The 21,237-nt window shown below is 51.4% G+C and overlaps 1 protein-coding gene across 1 annotated transcript in view; it reads right to left on the bottom strand.

The window, feature by feature from the left end:
* atic (5-aminoimidazole-4-carboxamide ribonucleotide formyltransferase/IMP cyclohydrolase) overlaps positions 1 to 21,237 on the bottom strand; it is a 31,966-nt gene that overhangs the window by 7,699 nt on the left and 3,030 nt on the right. Inside the window, exons 2-12 of the mRNA XM_078228905.1 lie at positions 19,831 to 19,957; positions 16,814 to 16,890; positions 15,887 to 15,953; positions 12,973 to 13,061; positions 11,932 to 12,083; positions 9,846 to 10,002; positions 8,677 to 8,802; positions 6,860 to 6,967; positions 5,292 to 5,377; positions 1,980 to 2,069; positions 1,234 to 1,362 (exon numbers count right to left, since the gene is read on the bottom strand). Coding sequence (XP_078085031.1) covers positions 1,234 to 1,362; positions 1,980 to 2,069; positions 5,292 to 5,377; positions 6,860 to 6,967; positions 8,677 to 8,802; positions 9,846 to 10,002; positions 11,932 to 12,083; positions 12,973 to 13,061; positions 15,887 to 15,953; positions 16,814 to 16,890; positions 19,831 to 19,957 — 1,208 coding nt within the window. The remainder of the gene's footprint in view (positions 1 to 1,233; positions 1,363 to 1,979; positions 2,070 to 5,291; positions 5,378 to 6,859; positions 6,968 to 8,676; positions 8,803 to 9,845; positions 10,003 to 11,931; positions 12,084 to 12,972; positions 13,062 to 15,886; positions 15,954 to 16,813; positions 16,891 to 19,830; positions 19,958 to 21,237) is intronic.

Below are 21,237 nucleotides of genomic sequence, written 5' to 3'. Positions count from 1 at the left end.
CTTATGACCCAATCAGGGAATTGAACCTGGGTCTCTGGCGCTGAGAGACAGCAGCACTAACCACTGTGCCACCGTGCCGCCCACGGTAGAGGGAGGGAGGCTGCCACAGAGTCATCCGAATATTTTGTGCCCAGTGACAGAAGCATTGATTTGCACAGGGCCCCTGGCCAGGACAGGTTGGTGGGGGATCCCATAAGGATCACGGGGGGGGGGGGGGGTGAGGTCCACCTAGTGGCCATTTTAACCCCCCAAGTCTTATTTAAATATTTAACACGTCTCTCCTTCACAGAACCTCCCCCATAGTTGGCAGGGCCGGTGGGTGAGAGATGGGGGCCGGGAGGGGGTGCCATGGAAATGATCGTCAGGGTACCATCACGGGTAAGGGCTGCTGATGTCAGTGCCATCAGGGGCAGGTGGTGAGGCCCAGCGAGTCACAGCAGAGCCTGCGAAGGGAGCGCACATTTAGTCGTGTAGCCAGTCTGGACATCCGGCAGGAGCAGCCTCTGCTGTTTAATTAAAGCCCACACCACAGTGCTAACAACTCCCTCCAGGCTGCTCTTGTCAAATAGGACCCTGCCTGCCTGAAGCAACAGCTGACTGGAAACTCAATGATAAGATGGCACCGGATAGGCATCGAGGCCACTGGGGCCTAATTTTAACCCCTCAGTCCCAGGATTCTCACTGGGTGAGGAAGGCTAAAAATCAAGGCCTAAACTGTGCAGGGACGCAAAGTATCACAACCGGCCTTTAATCTCTGTCGACCAGTGTTGGCCATCAGATGGACCTGCTCCATGACAGTGCACAGTAACAGCGAGGTTTCAAACTCAGCTCCGGCACTTAACACTCAGAATACACGCACACTCCTCACAACCAGAGGGCAGTCTTCACACGCACGCATGTATACACACACACAGCAGTACTGAGGGAGTGCTGCACTGTCAGTGACACACACACGCACGTGAGTGCTGCGCTGTCAGAGGACGCACGCACACACACAGTGCTGCGCACTCACACAGTGCTGCAATGTCGGAGGTCACACACACGGAGTGCTGCAATGTCACACACACACTGCAGTACTGAGGGACTGCTGCGCTGTCGGAGGACACACACACACACACACACACACACAGGGAGTGCTGCGCTGCGCTGTCAGGAGCTGTCCGTTTCCTAAGGGGACTGTGAAAAAACAAAAGCTTCTCCGGTGGTCGGAGCGAGCCCATTCTTCTCACTCACATCCTTGGACGAGGTGACCTGATTCTTGAATAGCGACTGATTGATAATGGCACCGTTCCTCTTCTGGGCCAGACGCAACCCAAAAATGGTTCGTGTTTCAAGCTCATCTGGTTCATACTCCGGGTCCATCTACAGGAAAAGCAGCAATACTTAAAATCCAGAGTCCAATACCTCACTCCCCGCCCCCCCCACCCACTCCCTCCACCCCTCCCCCCATCTCCCCCAAACTTGAACAGAGTTCAGAAACATGGCTGGAATCCCCGTGACAGAGGGAGTGTGAACACAGGCTGAATGGAACTGAGCATCTAGGCCTCAGGCTTGATCCTGGAGTCCACCAGCAACACATGTATCTCAACTGGCCCAAACTGGAGGACAAAGGGAGTTAGCCAGTCTCCAGCAATCCCAAGCATCCTTGCCCACATCCATCACTCCCGGAAAATTACAAAAACAGGCTGTTCATCACATGACTGGGAGTGGGATCTTGCTCTGCGCAAACTGGCCTGTGTTGGGGGGAGTTCAGAGGTCACAACAAAGCAACACAGAAAAGCAAATGTATTCCCTCTTTCAGCAAGCTCGGTTTGGAAGCAGCCAGGCCCACAGGTTGGGCGGAGCGGGGAAAGGTCATGTGTGATTGGAATCTGAAACCGGTCTTTGGTTACCTCGGGCAGATTTCACAGTGTTTCAGACACGAATGAAATGGGTGAGCCTGACAACACTGGGGAAAGAGGAGAGATGGAGCCACTTACCCGCAGGACACAATAATTCCTATTTTTCTTCTTGGATAAGATTTCCAAGGCCTCTTGCTTGTAACCGGGGGCAATAATTCCATCCGACACCTGGAATTGAGGCAGCTTCAGTTTAGTTCCGACTCGCCCGACACTCAGCGGGGGAGGAGGCACATTCACACACACACGTTTCACACTCGAGGGGCCCACAGGCAAATTCCAAAAGATAAACTTTGGCAGAATCATGAAACGAATTTCAATAAAAAGTTGGTTTGACGGACAGAGCAAAAACTCCAGCAGTGTCGCAGCGATCAATTATTGTGCTAAATAACGAGTGAAGTAATGAAAATGAGTGAGGGGGTCAGTGTGAGGCGGGGGGTCAGGGTGGATGTGAGAGTGGGTGGGGATGAGAGAGAGAGCGACTGGGCGTAACGCAGACCTCACTCTCCCTCTGCTTGCTCACTCAGATCCTCGCACTCCCCTCCACCCAGTCCCTCCCTGCACCCGCTACTCAACCCCTCACACACACTCCCTCCACCCGCTGAGGCGTTATTGTACCTTTATGAAAGGCTTTTTTTTAAATCATGTCGTCTGGACCTCTCACAGCTTTAGTGTTTCTCAGTCTCCAAGCTGCCTGCCCGATGTCCTTTCATTGCTCCTTAAGTGGCTTAAACGAGGGCCTCGGGTACTTTCGGACATTAGTTTTATGGCTCTGCATTGTACGGAGGAAAACTGGTTGGCAGGTCAGCTGACAGGAACTCTTTCCTTTTCAGTTCTGAGCTGCAGGTTAGTTTTTTTTTTAAGAAGGGACAGCGAGCTGGGAAGTAGTGTTTCTCTCTCTCTCCCTATTTCATTTGGAAATTCTGCTGGTTATCTGAAAACAAGGTCTTGCCTTTCTGAAGGGGAGAATCAGCTATTGGGGGCTTAACCAGACTCTCTCCCTGGGGTTCTGGGAAGCCGTTCTGAGTCTATCAAGGGAACCGCAGAATTCATCCAAAGGACTCAATTCCGGTATCACGGGAGCAGTAGTCTTTGCTGTGTTGAACCTGTTTAAAGGGTTTTGTCTGTGGAAGGTTTTGGGTCTGATTGGAACATCTTAAATATATTTGTTAATGCATTATCGTTTTTGTTTGCAATTGATAAAAGTTATGGCTAATTTTCTTTCCATACACGTTAACTATATTCTTAATTAAACCTTGTTTGATAAAAGCTCCCTAGTGGGTCATTTGAATCATACCCGAATTGAAACACATCATACAACATTTTGGAGTTTCTGACCTGACCCGTCCGGGATTATTTCTTGATTGATTTGGGATTATTGAACTCAAAGTGGTGAGCATATTGGTATTTTCTTTTCGGGTGTCGTATTCAGGTTTAAATAGGGAGTGCCGAGTGGAATAATGGCTCTTTCAGAGGCTAAGAGGTTCCTGGGTGTGGAAGAAATCACACACGGTGGTTTACAAAAGGTGACTAAAACAAAGCTTCTGGAATTCGCAAAAATGTTGCAGTTGACATTACCCAACAGTGCAAGGAAGGGAGAGATAATTGTGGCGCCAGCTCAGCATTTAAAATCGCCAGAAACACAGTCAGAATCATTGGAAATGGCTAGAATTCAATTACAAATGAAACAGCTTGAACATGACAAAGAATTAAAGCAGCTTGAATTTGAAATAAAGGAGAGAGAGAGAATGGTGAAAGCCAAAGAAAGGGATGCAACTGCAGCAGAAAAAAGCAAAAGAGGGAGGAACAAAAAGCACGAGAAATGAAACTGCTCGAATTGCAGGAGGGGGAAAAAGAGAGAGAATTTGAACTTCAGAAACTGGCAATAAAAAGTGAACCTCAGTTAAAATTGGCGGAGGTGAAGGGAAAAGTATAGATCATAGAATCCTACAGTGCAGGAGGCCATTTGGCCCATCGAGTCTGCACCGACCACAATCCCACCCAGGCCCTATCCCCATAACCCCATGCATGTACCCTAGCTAATCTCCCTGACACTAAGGGGCAATTTAGCATGGCCAATGCACCGAACCAACACATCTTTGGGCCGTGGGAGGAAACTGGAGCACCCGGAGGAAACCCATGCAGACACGGGGAGAACGTGCAAACTCTGCACAGTGACCCAAGCCAGGAATTGAACCCAGGTCTCTGGCGCTTGAGGCAGCAGTGCTAACCACTGTGCCACCCGAAAATGTAGTCAGGAGTGGGATTTGAACCCACGCCTCCAGAGGAGACTGCGATAGAGGAAAGTGAGAAGGAGCAAGAGCATTATAGTCAAAGGCTTGGTTGGGATCAATTTAAATATGTCTAAGCATTGTACATATAACTGCGTCCAGGCCTGCACATTGGATAAGCCTGGTTTAGTAGTAACAGATCCACATCTCAGGGCCTATAGACTCAGGCTTGACCCAAATGTGGTTTTGCCATTCCAACCACTATATTAAGGAATTACCGACCCCATTGGGGGTAAATGTTCCTCTTGCAATGTCTCTGAGAACAGCATGGGCGCTGTCCTCATTGTCCTGACTAATATCCCTCAATCACTCAAAACATTGCCATTTGTGGGAGTTTGCTAAGGTAAAGAATGTCACCATAGTCCAAGATGACCACAGGCTGCTCTCCCTTTTCAGGGGGAGAGCTAACTGGTGGTGATTCAACCTGAAGATCACTACACCTCAGGTAAGGGGGAGAAGGCGGGGCCTTCATGAGCAACCTCAGCTGGTACGGAAATTGAACCCACGCTGTTGGCGTCGCTCTGCATCACAAAGGTAGGGGAGTCTAAAACTAGAGGGCATGGGTTTAAGGTGAGAGGAGATACAAGAGGGTCCATAAGGGCAATTTTTTCACTCAATTGGTGAGTGTCTGGAACAAGCTGCCAGAGGTACAATTTTGTCTTTTAAAAAGCATTTAGACAGTTACATGGGTACGATGGGTATAGAGGGATATGGGCCAAACATGCGCAATTGGGACTAGCTTAGTGGTAAAAACTGGGCAGCATGGACAAGTTAGGCCAAAGGGCCTGTTTCCATGCTGTAAACCTCTATGACTCTAATCAACTGTCTGGCCAACTGAGCTAAACAGGAGTTTGCTCAGTGTAGATTGGCTGCTATGCTTCCCTTACACGGTGACCACACTTCAAAAGTACATCATTGGCTATAAAGTGCTTTCAGACATTGAGGTTGTGAAAGGTGCCACACAAATGCAAGCATTTCTTTCCAAGCAACATGGATGACACAGCTTTAAGATAACATCGTCTCGCTCAAGTTCACACGGACTGTGCAACTTCTCACAAAGGTCCAGAGGGTCTAAGCCAATCGCCTTCCTCCCCGCACTTGCCTCTCTGGAGATTATCTGGGCCGTCGGAACGTCACACACGTCAGACAGGGCGATGAAGTCACCAAAGGAGGACATCCTGTCGGCACCTGCAGGGCAAAGGGCACAGCCTGGATTGGTTCCCACGGCAACAAACTGCAACCTATCCAGTCAGGGCGGGACCTCACTCCTGTCCATCAAATTACCCAACCAACGGAGCTCAGTGGAATGTTCTAGATACCCCAGGGGAAAACAGAATAAAATATATTCATCGGTTACTGCTTGGAAGTCCACTCCTCTTAACTCAAACTAATTATTAATTCAAGCTTTTGGAGCGGAAACCACCCTCCCAACGAGTCTGAAATCTATTGGACAGGCCAAACAAAACTAAAGAAGCTTCTGGAATGTTGGCCTTTACCTCAAGAGGGCTGGAGTACTGAGGATTGGAATTTCTGTTAATCATTATGAAGAATTTTCCCACTCCAGATAGCTCAGTACTCATTCACCAAGATGATACCAGAGCCACAAAGGCTTAATCATGAGAAAAGCTCGAGTAGGCCAAGGCTTATACTCTGGAGTGGAGACGATTAAGGAGGGGATGATTTTTCTGCAGGATGTTCCCTCTGAGAGACCATCCAGACAAAAGGGAAAACAATGGGGTACAAAACTTCCGGGATGATATCAGGAAGTACTTCTTCACGCAAGGGAGAGTGGAAACGGGAATCCTCTCTTCAAGCGAGGGGAAGTTGAGACTATGATTGGTAGATCCTCTTTTCGTTAGATCGTGTTTTGGTTACAGTAAAGAATACGGGACATGCCAGCCCGACTTGGAAATCGATCGGCCATTCCTTCCCTGTGGCTGGGTCAAAATCCAGGAACTCCATCCCTAAGGGGAGGCAATGGCCTAGTGGTATTACCGCTCAACTATTAATCCAGAAACTCAGCTAAGGTTCTGGGGACCCGGGTTCAAATCCCACCACGGCAGACGATGGAATTTGAATTCAATAAAACAAAAATCTGAAATTAAGAATCTACTGATGACCATGAAACCTTTGTCAGAAAAAACCCATCCGGTTCACTAATGTCCTGAGGGAAGGAAATCTGCCGTCCTTACCCAGTCTGGCCTACATGTGATTCCAGAGCCACAGCAATGTGGTTGACTCTCAACTGTCTCTGAAATGGCCTCGCCAAGGGCAACTAGGGATGGGCAATAAATGCTGGCCAGCCAGCGACGCCCATGTCCCACAAATGAATTTTAAAAAGCAGAGAGAGAGTACCTACACCACATGGACTCCAGCAGTTCAAGGCGGCAGCCACTGCCACACTCCCAAGGTCAAGTAGGGGTGGGCAACAAATGTTGGCTTTGCCAGCGACACTCGCATCCCAGAAGCAAATGCGAAAGGTGGGTAAATGGAGCTGGTCCACCATGAACTAACTGAAAGGCAGGGCTTGAGGGGCTGAATGGTCTCCTGTTCAAATTGTGCAGATGCTTCGTGTTTCCAGCTATTTTAGCCTCAGATCAGGATCCCCCCCCCCGTTGCTGCCATTTGATTTTAAACACATACTGCGTCGGAGTACATGTGGATACCAACCTCTGGCCCTGGCATATGCGGTCGCCAGTGGGGTGAGATCGCTGAACTTGTCATGCACCATACAGACCTTGGCTTCTTCCTCAGTCAGAGGCACGCCAACAGCAGCCCCTAAGCGGCAACAAAAAAAAACAAGGATCAGGACCAGTAAAATTCTCTCCCAAAGAATAAACAATTGCAAAACTATAATACAAAACAAAGCAGAATCATCGAATCCCTACAGTGCAGAAGGAGGCCATTCGGCCCATCGAGACTGCGCTGACCACAAACCCACTCAGGCCCTATCCCCAAAACCCCATGCATTTACCCTAGCTAATCCCCCTGACAGTAAAGGGCAATTTAGACGGCCAATCAACTTAACCTACGCATCTTTCAGATTGTGGGCGGAAACCGGAGCACCCGGAGGAAACCCACGCAGACACGGGGAGAATGTGCAAACTCTGCATAGACAGTGACCCAAGCCGGGAATCGAACCCATGTCCCTGGCGCTGTGAGGCAGCAGTGCTAACCACTGTGCCGTACAGGAATCAAAAACATTTTGACTTGGCTCTCGATCCTCCAACACGTCTAGATATAAATAATGTGCTTCTCTCAAAGTTTAACAAAAGTAACTCGTGCTTCTGCCATCTTTGCTTCCCGGTTTCTGTTTGATCATTTTTGAAGGTCTGTTTTTCTCTCATCTTTCATTCAAAATGTTTGCCCGTTCCTGACGCTACACAGCCACCTGCCATCAGTCTTTCTGATCCAATTTTAACTGGCCAGTGGACTATCAAAAGGGAGAAAAAGGGAGTGTTACATTGCAATGAAGGCAGTGGCGTGGGATACAGGGTAACAGAATGCAACTTAAAATACTTGGCCCATTTCTTGCAGAGGGCTTCCTGACATGCGCAACAGTCTAACCCTTTCCTTCACCCCCCCCCCCATCTCAAAATATTCCGCCCTGCAACGCACCAGAAGTGAGAGATGATAATGAGCCTCCTGCTTAGCCAACGAGGGGATGAAGAGTCCATCTCCTTATCCACTCCGGCTTAGGGACTGAGATAGAAACACAGGAACGACAGTGAGAGGAACGAGGTGAATTCAAGCCCGGTACAGAAAAGAGAGAGAGAGAGAGGGGGTTAAGACTGAGTTAAGAGGGAAACATAGACAAAGGACAAAAAAAAGTAGCAAAGTTAAATGCTTAGGTCTCTAAGAAGAATTTACACCTGTTGGAATGAGCTTGAACTGTTCCCTTTCTAGGCCAGAGAGGTCAACTGGCATTGCCGTTAACTCTTCGATCATAGAATGCTACAGTGCCGAGGGAGGCCATTCGTCCCATCGAGTCCGCACTGACCACAATCCCACCCAGGCTCTATCCCCATCTTTCCATACATTTACCCTAGCTAGTCCCCCTGACACTAAGGGGCAATTCAGCACGGCCAATCCACCTAACCCGCACATCTTTGGAATTATCTTGAGAATTATTAGGGCCAGCTTTCTGCAGCCGGAGAGATCCAATAAGGTTGGAAACATTAACTGGGTGGTTAGGGACAGGATGCCATACACGTGATGCCAATAGCAGAGCGCTATAAATCGATCGTCACATTCTCGGAGATCCACAACTCACACGGGCGTCACTTCATCGCCTGAATTTACCGATTGATACGCTGTGCGTTGTTACGACACTCATTTCTCCAGCTAGATTTGCTGTGTTTTGTTTTAAGCGTTGATGGCGTTACAGAGTCCTGAACATGCATCAGGCCTGACACACACCAGCAGGCTCGAGTTCAGATTTTATGAGGGTGTCAGGTCGCAGCAGGCGCTGCCAATACAATCCTTACCGGCAGGGCTAACGTGCTTGAAAGATGCAGCCGCGGGGAGGCACACAGCTTGCTTCAGCTCTCTCACAAGCTGCCAGGCATTCAGAGCATCACACAGATTGATGAAGCCAGGTGATCCGTTCAGGACTGTCAGGCAAGAAGGGAAAGAGTTGGGATTAAGGACAAGCAATAAATAAGTGCCTGACACAATCCGACTTCATCTCAAGCCATCGGCCGTGTTTCAATTGATACCAGGAGATTATGGGTTCAAGTCTCACAGCAAACAGCTTGGTCTGGCTCCTGCTCTGTCCCAAGACTGCAAGAAACTACAAAGGGTCGTGAACGAAGCCCAACCCATCACGCAAACCAGCCTCCCATCCATTGACTGTCTACACTTCCCGCTGCTTCAAGAAAGCAGCCAGCATAATTACACATCCCGGACATTCTCTCTTCCACCACCTTCCATCGGGAAAAAGATACACAAGTCTGAGGTCACGTCCCAACCGACTCAAGAACAGCTTCTTCCCCATTGCCATCAGACCTTATGTTAAGTTGATCTTTCTCTGCACCCTAGCTGTGACTCTAACACTACATTCTGCACTCTCTTCTGTCCTTCATCCTTATGTACTCTATGAACGGTATGCTTTGTCTGTATAGCGCACAAGGAACAATACCTTTCACTGTATCCCAATACATGACAATAATCATCCAAATCAAAAACACTTCAAAGAATGTAATCAACGCTGACACACCTGCACCTTACTAACAGAAAGTGGATTGGAGCATTCGACTGTCGGAGGCATCACCTTTCGCTAAACCGAGAACCCACCCTCCCCCCTCACGGGGGTCAAAGATTCGCCTGCCACTGGTTTGAAAAATTGGGGGGGGGGTGGAGTGCGTTTCCCCGGGGTCCTGGCCAATACTGAACCCTCAAACAAGATCAGATGACCTGGTTGTTACCACACCGCCATTTATGGGATCTTGCTGTGCACAGACCGGCTGCCACTTACCCTACTTCACAATGGTGACTACATTCTGGGGACAGTGTCGCACCGGCTGCGAAACTTTCCGGGATGCCCGGGGTGCTATCTAAATGCAATTCTTTCTTAAAAGTGACCGCACGCCCACATTCGCCTGGCTCTCGCTCGCTGACTGCGGGTTGTTCTCAAATGTCCCCCACCGCAGCTCACCTTGGATGGGCAGCTGGGGCCTCTGCGTGTAGATCTGAGCCGGAGTCTGGTGAGGGTTCATCCCGTATCTCAGGACGAGCTGGGACTTTCCCTGGCCGCATTCCTTCCGGAAATAGTCGGAAATAGCCTCATCGTACTGGGCTGTGTGAGTGAATGCCTTGGGGAAAGTGGGATGATATAAAACAAAAATCAATCACTCTGCGGTGCGGCAGGAAGCCCAGAGCTAGAGGGAGGACAGAACGCACACTGCCGTACCGCAAATCTTCAACCTAAAGTGTCTGACCGCAGTCAAACCTTGTCCTTAAACTTAGACACAAAAGTGAAGAGCTAACAACACACAGTGGGATCTGTCGAAGGGGGTGAGATAAAGGCACGGTATTCGACGATACTAAGTCAGGGCTTTAATAGACGGCTGAGGAAAGGGCGAAGGAAGGTCGTCTCTCCAGTAAAATCTGGTTCGATTCCCGGTCAGGTCACTGTCTGTGTGGAGTTTGCACATTCTCCCCGTGTCTGCGTGGGTTTCCTCCGGGTGCTCCGGTTTCCTCCCAAAGATGTGCAGGTTAGGTGCATTGGCCACGCTAAATTGCCCCTTAGTGTCAGGGGGACTAGTTGGGGTAAATGCATGGGGTTATGGGGATAGGACCTGGGTGGGATTGTGGTCGGTGCAGACTCGATGGGCCGAATGGCCTCCTTCTGCACTGTAGGGATTCTATGATTATACCATTGTGCAAGTCGCAAAATGAGCTTGATTCTGGGTTCCAATGTCTGTTGCTGTTATTTATCTAGATCTCCAGAAGGTTCCAGGTTCCTGATAGGGGATCATCAGTGCTTTCCAACGTGACCCCATGTTACCATTTTTAAAAATTAACCTGCCCCCCACACCCAACAAAAACACAATGGCAGCACTGGAACATTGCTAAAATAAATATTAAAATTCACACAAACATCACGTCAATGTGAAAATCTGTGCTTTGCGAAATTGTTATTACTTCATTCAAGTTTCAATCCAGCTCTCTATAGTCCCCGGTATCAGAAAGGTCAGTTCGGCCCCCTTTCATCCTGCTACCTGACCCAGGGTGGGCATGCGGGACCCCCACTACACACTGCCCCCTACAAAGATGGCAGGGACACAAACCGGGACATACCTGCCCCCTACAAAGATGGTGGACACAAGCGTCCTTTCTGGACTCTGCCCCCTACCAAGATGGTGGCCACCAACATCCTTGCTGGACTCTGCCCTCTATGAAGATGGCAGTGGTAAACCCTGGCCTGTTACGGGTAGAAGCTGCACAGCTGCTGTCCTGCTCGGTGTGAACGCGGGCCTGGCAGGTTGGGCAGCAGGGTTCATGGCCTAAGCAAGGTGTTTACAAAGCCTTTCTACCCTCACCGGGCCCTATACTCCCCCACCTCGGAAAGAGAGAGAGAGACTGACGAGAGAGAGGGAGAGAGAGAGAAAAAGAGGGAAAGTAAGAGACATAGTGGGAGAGGAGAGAGAGGGAGAGAGAGAGAAAGGCAGAGGGAGAGACAGAGATGGGTACACATGCACAAACGCAGTCAGACACACACGCTCCCAGTGTGAACATTTTCCAAGCCCCGTTACTGACTGTAATGATCCCCAGCCTGTGAAAGGGTGAGAGAGACAGACAGAGAGTGCCGAGGCAAACTAGGTCAGGCTTTGGCTGCCCCCTGGGCCTTGGTCTGTGTGTGTGAAGGAGATGGAACTCTCAACCCCATCCACTCCCTGCTCCTCGAAACCCTAATGGGGCTTGCGACCTACAGTTTGACAGGTGCTGGACTATCAGCTGGAGCTCAGAGAAGTAAGGGCAAATGATTGAGCTGGGTTAGGCCCTGAGTGGCAGGGGACAGAGGGTTAATGGTCCTCCAACTGGCAGAACACGATTGGTGCCAGGATATGAGTTGCGATCTCGCTGAACTCCTTAAACGATTTGGATGATGGGATAGGAAGTCACCAATCCAAACTTGCCTATGACAAAGATGGGCAATTGTGTGGCAAATGGATTTTAGTCTGGGTAAACATGAGGGGCGAAAGGTGGGCATTTGTTTAAGCCAGACGGTTCCGGAATACCTTCAGCGCCAGGGCTAGTCGGGTCTCCGGCGATGTGTCCTTCTGCTCCGACGTCTCCAGTTCCCGGATGACCGATGGGTAGTCAGCGGGGTCACACACCACAGTCACACGAGCCTGGTTCTTCGCCGCTGCTCGCAGTAGGGTCACCCCACCTTCGAGAGACACACAGTCAGTGCAGTGCTGGGAAGGGCAGTTCAGTGAACCCAACCCCCGAGACAGAGAGGACCGCGTACAAAGCCGGATCAGCCAATGTGGAAGGGGTAATGCCGCCTTCCTGCAGCCAGACTTGTCCACCCAATGCAGCACCAATGGTGCCCCTGGACTCTCAGAGTATTGGGGGACCTGTCAACCCCTGTAAACAGCAGGATTTGTATCAGATTCTCACACCTAAACAGAACCCACTACCTTCTGCATTGACGTGGCCGGGGCAACCCAATCTACCCCCCAGGAGGCAAACAGTTCAATATTCTAATGTGGCTGGGTGCCTTATTGCTTTTAATTCCATTCTCACTTCAATACCGACCAGGCAGCTTTCCCGGGCACAGGGATAGCGAACAGCCAGCGGAAAGACATGCTGGGAAGGCAAGGAGATGCCTTTCTGGCTCTGCTTGTGGGTCAGGGGTAGCAGGCATGCTCCCCCCGCCCCCCACAACCTACTAATCTCTCTTGCATTCAAACCCCCCCCACCCCCGTTAACATCAGTGCCATCACCTCCTGGAAAAGACGTTAAACCAAGGCCCCTCCGGTGGGAATGAACAACTCTGTAGCTTTATCCAGAGGGAGCGGGGGAATTCTCCCCAGAGTCTTGGCCAACATTCATCCCTCAACCAGCATTACCAACAAGAGATTATCTGCTTATTGGTGACTGGTGAAATTGCGCACATTACAACAGTAGCTAAACCCTTCGCTGGCTCACAATGCCGAGAGACATTCCAAGCTGCTATATAATCAGAGGGAGGGGGAGATAAGTGAAATTAAAAATAACTTTGGGAACAGTTTAAACCTCTTCTCGAGCACATTAAAACTCAAATTAAAACCTACCGATGTCGATCTGCTCCATCGCCTCTGCCGGGGTCACGTTGGGAGCAGAAACAGTCTTTACAAACGGGTACAGGTTACACGCCACAACCCTGGAGGGAGGGGAACAAAAGGAGAGCCGTGAAGATTGGCATGTCCTCACAGCGACCCGACAATGCCAAATGCAGGCTCCCATCAGCAGGAGGCAAGTGGCTCAGGCTTCATACCGACACCGCGAAGGTGCCAGGACGGCGGGCACTGGGGATTAACTCACTCTGCTCCAGGTCCCGGTTCACTGATCTCAGTCCAGGGGCACTGCTCTCAAGTTTTCTGGGACGTTGGGCAAGGAGAGGGAGGTCAGTGGTCTGAGTGCCTGCCGTCCCCCCCTCCCCACCGCACCACGCTGCAGGATGTCTCTCTTTGGGGATCGAGTTCCGCTGTTATACCATCCGCACTCACCCAGATATGCAATCTGGGCTCCACCAAAAATACCTGGTGTCACCCCCGGGCCAGTACCCCCATCCCCCCCAGAGGGGCCGGCACCCCCATCCCCCCAGAAGGGGCTCCGCCCACAGCGCCAGGGGGCGCCGCTCACGGTCAAATCAATACAGAGCACGGACGATGCAGACACATACACCACATGTGGAAGACGAGAGATGGCCCAAAGTGTTACCGTGGCTATGAGTCTCGGACCACGATTCAGATCACGTCAACCTGCCCACTATGGTGCGAGAGGCCCCTCATATTCACCACCCGTGGCACCTCTGGAGCCAAACGAGACATCCCATTGGAAGCTTTTCCTGTTAGATTCGCAGAGGCTCTGGGCTATAGTGTACTGTAAGAAGTCTCACAACACCAGGTTAAAGTCCAACAGGTTTATTTGGTAGCAAATACCATAAGCTTTCGGAGCAATGCTCCTTCGTCAGATGGAGTGGTTATCTGTTCTCCAACAGTGCACAGACACAGAAATCAAGAATACTAATTAGAATGCAAATCTCTACAGCCAGCTAGGTCTTAAAAGGTACAGATAATGTGGGTGGAGGGAACATTAAACACAGGTTAAAGAGATGTGTATTGTCTCCAGACAGAACAGCTATTGAGGTTATGCAAGATCAGGGGGAAAGCTGTGGGGGTTACTGATAATGTGACATAAATCCAATATCCCGGTTTAGGCCGTCCTCATGTGTGCGGAACTTGGCTATCAGTTTCTGCTCAGCGACTCTGCGTTGTCATGTGTCGTGAAGGCCGCCTTGGAGAACGCTTACCTGAAGATCCAAGGCTGAATGCCCGTGACTGCTGAAGTGCTCCCCCACAGGAAGAGAACAGTCTTGCCTGGTGATTGTCGAGCGGTGTTCATTCATCCGTTGTCGTAGCGTCTGCATGGTTTCCCCAGTGTACCATGCCTCGGGACATCCTTTCCTGCAGCGTATCAGGTAGACAACGTTGGCCGAGTTGCAAGAGTATGTACCGTGTACCTGGTAGATGGTGTTCTCACGTGAGATGATGGCAGCCGTGTCGATGATTCGGCACGTCTTGCAGAGGTTTGACGAAGGAGCAGCACGCTCCGAAAGCTTATGGTATTTGCTACCAAATAAACCTGTTGGACTTTAACCTGGTGTTGTGAGACTTCTTACTGTGCTTACCCCAGTCCAACGCCGGCATCTCCACATCATGACTATAGTGTACTAGCAGAGGCTTGATAGAGAGACAGGATACTGGAAGGCAGCCAGCTCTCGGGGAGGGCCAGGACTCTCAATAACTTTAGTGCAGTGTTACTATAAGCTTACTTGTGGCTAATAAATAAACTTTAAAAGCCTCATGAACTCAGCCTCTAACCGCTATAGCCTGCTCCAAGAAAGCCCTGCTCCAGTAACTGTAGAGAGTTCAACTCTCCTGGTGAAAAGATACGGCACACTTAAAACTGGTTTCTCAGTGGGTAGCTCTCATGCCTCAGAGACAGAAGGTCAAACTACACTCCAGAGGCCAGAGTTCAAAGTGCCCCCCTGACGCTCCCACCAAACAAGTGCTGCATTCTCTCAGGCAGTGTCTTTGAGATGGGTTGCTAAACCGGCCAATAGGATTCCACCGTAAGCGCCCTTGTTGTTGACTCGAGGCAAGAGCGCGCTGTCCGCCATGCCAACACGAGGTGTGGCTGTGGTTGCTTTGCATAGGAGACGAAGGAAATTTGACATGTCAGCTACAACTCACCAACTTTTACAGGTGCACCATAGAAAGCATTCTTTCTGGTTGTATCACAGCTTGGTATGGCTCCTGCTCTGCCCAAGACCGTAAGGAACTACAAAGGGTTGTGAATGTAGCCCAGTGCATCATGCAATCCAGCCTCCCATCCATTGACTCTGTCTACACTTCCCACTGCCTCGGCAAAGCAGCCGGCATAATCAAGGACCCCACACACCCTGGACATTCTCTCTTCCACCTTTATCCATCGGGAAAAAGATACAAAATCTTGAAATCACATACCGACTGACTCAAGAACAGTTTCTCCCCTGCTGCCATCAGATTTTTGAATGGACCTACCTCGCACTAAGTTGATCTTTCTCTACACTCTAGCTATGCCTGTAACACTACATTCTGCACCCTCTCCTTTCCTTCTCTATGAACAGTATGCTTTGTCTGTATAGCGCGGAAACAACAATACTTTTCACTGCATCCCAATACGCGCGATAATAATAAATCAAATTAAAAATCAGTTTCCTCTCCAGTCCAATAGTAAACCAACAGCCTCAAGTAGTAAGGGGTGGGAGTACGGCAGGGAACCCCTTCATCAGTCACTGTCTGAGAGAGAGAGAAGGCAAGTAGAAAATGACAGCTTCCCGGGGCGGGCGGGCGGGGGGTCATGAGAAGGTCACAGCGACACCACCACCACCACCAGAGAGCCTCACCCTTCGTGGAAAGCTCTCCACTCTATTCTTCTCACCTTATTAAGCTGAAACCGAGTTTCTCAACATCAGCCTTATCCTCCGGAATATTCCGAGCCAAGATACCTAAAATGCAGAAACAAAATATAATCATCTCACGTTGACGAAGAGTTGGCTTAATTGGCTTTAATTCTTCCATGGGTCGTTGGCAAGGCCAGGGTTTTTTGCCCATCCCTAATTGCCCTTGAACTGAGTGGTTTTGCTAGGCCGTTTCAGCTCTGGCTCTGGAGTCGCGTGTAGGCCCGACCGGGTAAGGATGGCAGATTTCCTGTCCTCAACATGAGTTTTTAATGAGAATCCACAATAGTTTTCATGGTGAACATTACAGATGTACGGATTGAATTGAAATTCCACCAGCTGCCATGGTGGGATTTGAACCCACCCCCAGAGTTTTAGCCTGGGCCACTGGATTATGCATCCAGTGACATTCCCACTGTGCCACCGCCTCTCATCACAGAATCCCTACAGTACAGAAGGAGGCCATTCGGCCCATCGAGTCTGCACCGACCACAATCCCACCCAGGCCCTATCCCCATAACCCCACGTTTACCCTGCTAATCCCCCTGACACTAGGGTCAATTTAGCATGGCCAATCAACTTAACCCGCACATCTTTAGGGTGTGGAAGGAAACTGGAGCACCCGAAGGAAACCCACGCAGACACAGGGAGAACGTGCAAACTCTCAGACAGTGACCCGAGGCCGGAATTGAACCCGGCTCTCTGGCGCTGTGAGGCAGCAGTACTAACCACTGTGCCACCGTGCCGCCCATCAGTGGGCGATGGATGGGTCAGGGGTAGACAGTCAGTAATCGATCTCGAGTTCCTCGGAAAGCTTCAGGAAGCAGGAAAGAAATGTTACAGCACGCTGCCCCGCCTTAGCATCACAAACACCAGGCATCATTCCCAATCCCAGTTAAACCTCCCACCTCCATGAACGGCAGGATGCAGCGTCTTCACTCGCCCGCCTAACATCTCGGGAAACCCAGTGATCTCAGACACATCCCTGAGCAAGAGAAAAGAAACAGCAAGAGATTAATTTCTTAGCATAAGCCGCGCACAATCGGATGCTGGCAGACTCGTTCAGCTTCTGACCTCAAGTGTAGAGCAGACAACGCGATCAACAGAACGACACACCAGCACGTTAAAGTTTATTTTACTAGTGTCACAAGTAGGCCACAAGACCATAAAACATAGGAGCAGAATTAGGCCACTTGACCCATCGAGTCTGCTCCATCATTCAATCATCCCCTTTCTCCTGCCTTTTCCCCATAACCCCTGATCCCCATAATCATCAAGAACCTATGTATCTCCGTCTTAAAGACACTCAATGACCCGGCCTCCACAGCCTTCTGCAGCAAAGAGTTCCACAGATTCACCACTCTCTGGCTGAAGAAATTCCTCCTCATCTCTGTTTTAAAGGATCGTCCCTTTAGCCTGAGGTTGTACCCTCTGGTTCTAGTTTTTCCTACTAGTGGAAGCACCCTCTCCACGTCCACTCTATCCAGGCCTCGCTGTATTCTGTAAGTTTCAATAAGATCTCCCCTCATCCTTCTAAACTCCAATGAGTACAGGCCCAGAGTTGTCAACCATTCTTCATACGACAAACTCTTCATTCCAGGGATCATTCTTGTGAACCTCCTATGGACCCTTTCCAAGGCCAGCACATCCTTCCTTAGATACGAGGTCCAAAACTGCTCACAATACTCCAAATGGGGTCTGGCCAGACCTTATACAGCCTCAGAAGTACATCCCTAGCCCTCTCGACATGAATGCTAACATTGCATTTGCCTTCCTAACTGCCGACTGAACCTGCATGTTAACCTTAAGAGAATCTTGAACAAGGACTCCCAAGTCCCTTTGTGTTTCTGATTTCCTAAGCATTTTCCCATTTAGAAAATAGTCTATGCCTCCATTCCTCCTTCCAAAGTGCATAACCTCGCACTTTTCCACATTGCATTCCATCTGCCACTTCTTTGCCCACTCTCCCAACTTGTCCATAGTCCTTCTGCAGCCCCCCTGCTTCCTCAATACTACCTGTCCCTCTACATATCTTTGTATCATCTGCAAACTGAGCAACAGTGCCTTCAGTTCCTTCCTCCAAATCGTTAATGTATATTGTGAAAAGTTGTGGTCCCAGCACTGACCCCTGAGGCACACCACTAGTCACTGGCTGCCATCCTGAGAAAGCACAGTAAGAAGTCTCACAACACCAGGTTAAAGTCCAACAGGTTTATTCGGCAGCACAAGCTTTCGGAGTGTCACTCCTTCTTCCGGTGACTCACCCCAGTCCAACGCTGGCATCTCCACATCATCCTGAGAAAGACCCCTTTATCGCCACTCTCTGCCTTCTGCCGGTCAGCCAATCCTCTACCCATGCCACATAGGCTTACATTAACACTGCAATGAAGTTACTGTGAAAATCCCCCAGTAGCCACACTCCGGCACCTGTTCAGGTGCACTGAGGGAGAATTTAGCACGGCCAATGCACCTAACCAGCACATCTTTCAGACTGTGGGAGGAAACCGGAGCACCCGGAGGAAACCCACGCAGACACGGGGAGAACGTGCAAACTCCACACAGACAGTGACCCAAGCCGGGAATCGAATCCGTGTCCCTGACGCTGAGAGGCAGCAATGCTAACCACTGTGCCGCCATGCCTCCATATGCAGTAACGAACCTGGAGCTGTGGAGTAGATTCTAGCTGCCGTTCTGGGCCCTCGTGCACCTTTTCCTATCGGCTCACTCTTGATTCTCTTCCCTGGAGACTTGTGGACACTGGATCAATGAATATGTTTAAGGCCGGGGTCGGGGGAATTGAGGAGGTGGAGGGAGGGACACACACACACTCCGGTCATTTTTGAGTGGTTTTATTTTCTTAAACTGTTGATGACATTGCTTTACTTTTGCTCAGGAATTGTTTATATTCAACTCTTCTTTTGTTTGAAATGTGGAAATTGCCATTCCAAACCTTATCTTTCCAAAATTTACTCAGAGGCTGCAGTGAGGAAGAAAATGCAAACATGACCCACCGCCCCCCACCTCTCACACGAACAGTCTGTTTTAGTCAAAGCCTTATTTAAAAGTTACAAATGAAGTTACTCAAGGCTATTGCTTGCCTTTCAATGTGGATTTATTCCACACTTCTCTAGTAACACACTGACTAAAGCAGATATTTCACTAACCCCGTGAGGAAGCCTGATCGAGATAATCAAGGATCGCCAAAAGAAATAAGGTTAATTGTGAAGGTTGTCAAAAAGGTTCATTTTACTAGTTCATCGTAACCTTACAACTGTTTCATATGGCAATGACTACAAGTAATCCACAAGCTGTGAGGACTTCCTGAGGTTGTGAAAGGTGCTACTGGCACTGTAGAGTGGCACGGTGGTTAGCACTGCAGCGCCTCAGCGCCAGGGACCCGGGCTCCATTCCAGCCACGTGCGGAGTTTGCACATTCTCCCCATGTCTGCGTGGGTTTCCTCCCACGCTCCAAACATGTACAGATTAGGTGGATTGGCCATGCTAAATTGCCCCTTAGTGTCCAAAGATGTGCGGGTTAGGTGGATTGGCCATGCTAAATACATGGGGTTACGGGGATAGGGTCTGGGTGGGAGTGTTGTCGGTGCAGACTCAATGGGCCGAATAGCCTCTTTCCACACTGTAGAGATTCTATTTAAAAGCAACTTACTTTTTTTGTACAACGTTTAATCTGATTTGTGATCATTTCAATGTTATGGTTTGGTTCGAAGTTACCAAAGTTAATTCAGTGGTTCATCTCAACAACACTGAATCTCCCTCTCCAGATCCCTGTCCTCAGTCAATTCCGTGTGCAGTATGGTATGCTGCCTGACCAACATGCCATGAGATGGCTGCGATGCCAGTCTCTGCCAAGAGCCAGGGGTTAACACACCGCTCGCCCAAGGCTCCCTGCCCATGGCTTACTCACCTGACAACGAGCCCAGCTTCCCGCAGAGCCTTGGCCGTCCCACCAGAAGCAATGAGAGACAGACCGACAGAAACCAGACACCTGGCAAAGTCCACCAGGCCCGTCTTATCCGAGACACTCAGCAGGGCTGCAAGAGAACAGAGGTGTCAATGTCAGAGCGGAGAGGAAGCAGGGATCGGGAGGGGCATTGACAGGACAGCTGTCCCCTTTCCCAGGAAAAGTTGTAACCTCCGCCGTCACCCACCCCCCCCTCCCCTCCCCCCCAACCAGGGAAAGAGACAAACACCCCCCTCTCCGGGGAAAATAGGGCAAATCCTCCCACTCCCTCCTGGGGAAACCCCCCCCCCCGGGAAATAGGGCCAACCCCCCCCTCCCACCTGGGGTAATAGGGTCAACCACCCCCCATTCCCCCCCCCCCCCCGATACCCAGCTCGGGCTCCCCCCCCCCAGATACCCAGCTCGGGCTCTCTCCCCCCCCCCCCCCCCCGCCCGATACCCAGCTCGGGCTCTCTCCCCCCCCCCCCCCCCCCGATACCCAGCTCGGGCTCTCCCCCCCCCCCCCCGATACCCAGCTCGGGCTCTCTCTCCCCCCCCCCCCCCCGGTACCCAGCTCGGGCTCTCCCCCCCCCCCCCGGTACCCAGCTCGGGCTCTCTCCCCCCCCCCCCCCGGTACCCAGCTCGGGCTCCCCCCCCCCCCCCCGATACCCAGCTCGGGCTCTCCCCCCGATACCCAGCTCGGGCTCTCTCCCCCCCCCCCCGATACCCAGCTCGGGCTCTCTCCCTCCCCCCCCCCCCGATACCCAGCTCGGGCTCTCTCCCTCCCCCCCCCCCCCCCGATACCCAGCTCGGGCTCTCTCCCTCCCCCCCGGTACCCAGCTCGGGCTCTCCCCCCCACCCCCCCGGTACCCAGCTCGGGCTCTCTCCCCCCCCCCCGGTACCCAGCTCGGGCTCTCTCCCCCCCCCACCCCGGTACCCAGCTCGGGCTCTCTCCCCCCCCCCCCCCCCCCCCGATACCCAGCTCGGGCTCTCTCCCTCCCCCCCCCGTACCCAGCTCGGGCTCTCCCCCCCCCCCCCCCCCCCCGGTACCCAGCTCGGGCTCTCCCCCCCCCCCCCCGGTACCCAGCTCGGGCTCTCCCCCCCCCCCCCCCCGCCCGGTACCCAGCTCGGGCTCTCCCCCCCCGCCCCCCCGGTACCCAGCTCGGGCTCCCCCCCCCCCCCCCCCCCCCGATACCCAGCTCGGGCTCTCTCCTCCCCCCCCCCCCGATACCCAGCTCGGGCTCTCTCCCCCCCCCCCCCCCCGATACCCAGCTCGGGCTCTCCCCCCCCCCCCCCCCCCCCGATACCCAGCTCGGGCTCTCCCCCCCCCCCCCCCCCCCCCGATACCCAGCTCGGGCTCTCTCCCCCCCC

Source organism: Mustelus asterias, chromosome 14 (assembly GCF_964213995.1).
Source record: "Mustelus asterias chromosome 14, sMusAst1.hap1.1, whole genome shotgun sequence".
In the NCBI taxonomy this organism is placed as follows: Eukaryota; Metazoa; Chordata; class Chondrichthyes; order Carcharhiniformes; family Triakidae; genus Mustelus; species Mustelus asterias.
This window is presented reverse-complemented; position numbering and strand designations above follow the sequence as displayed.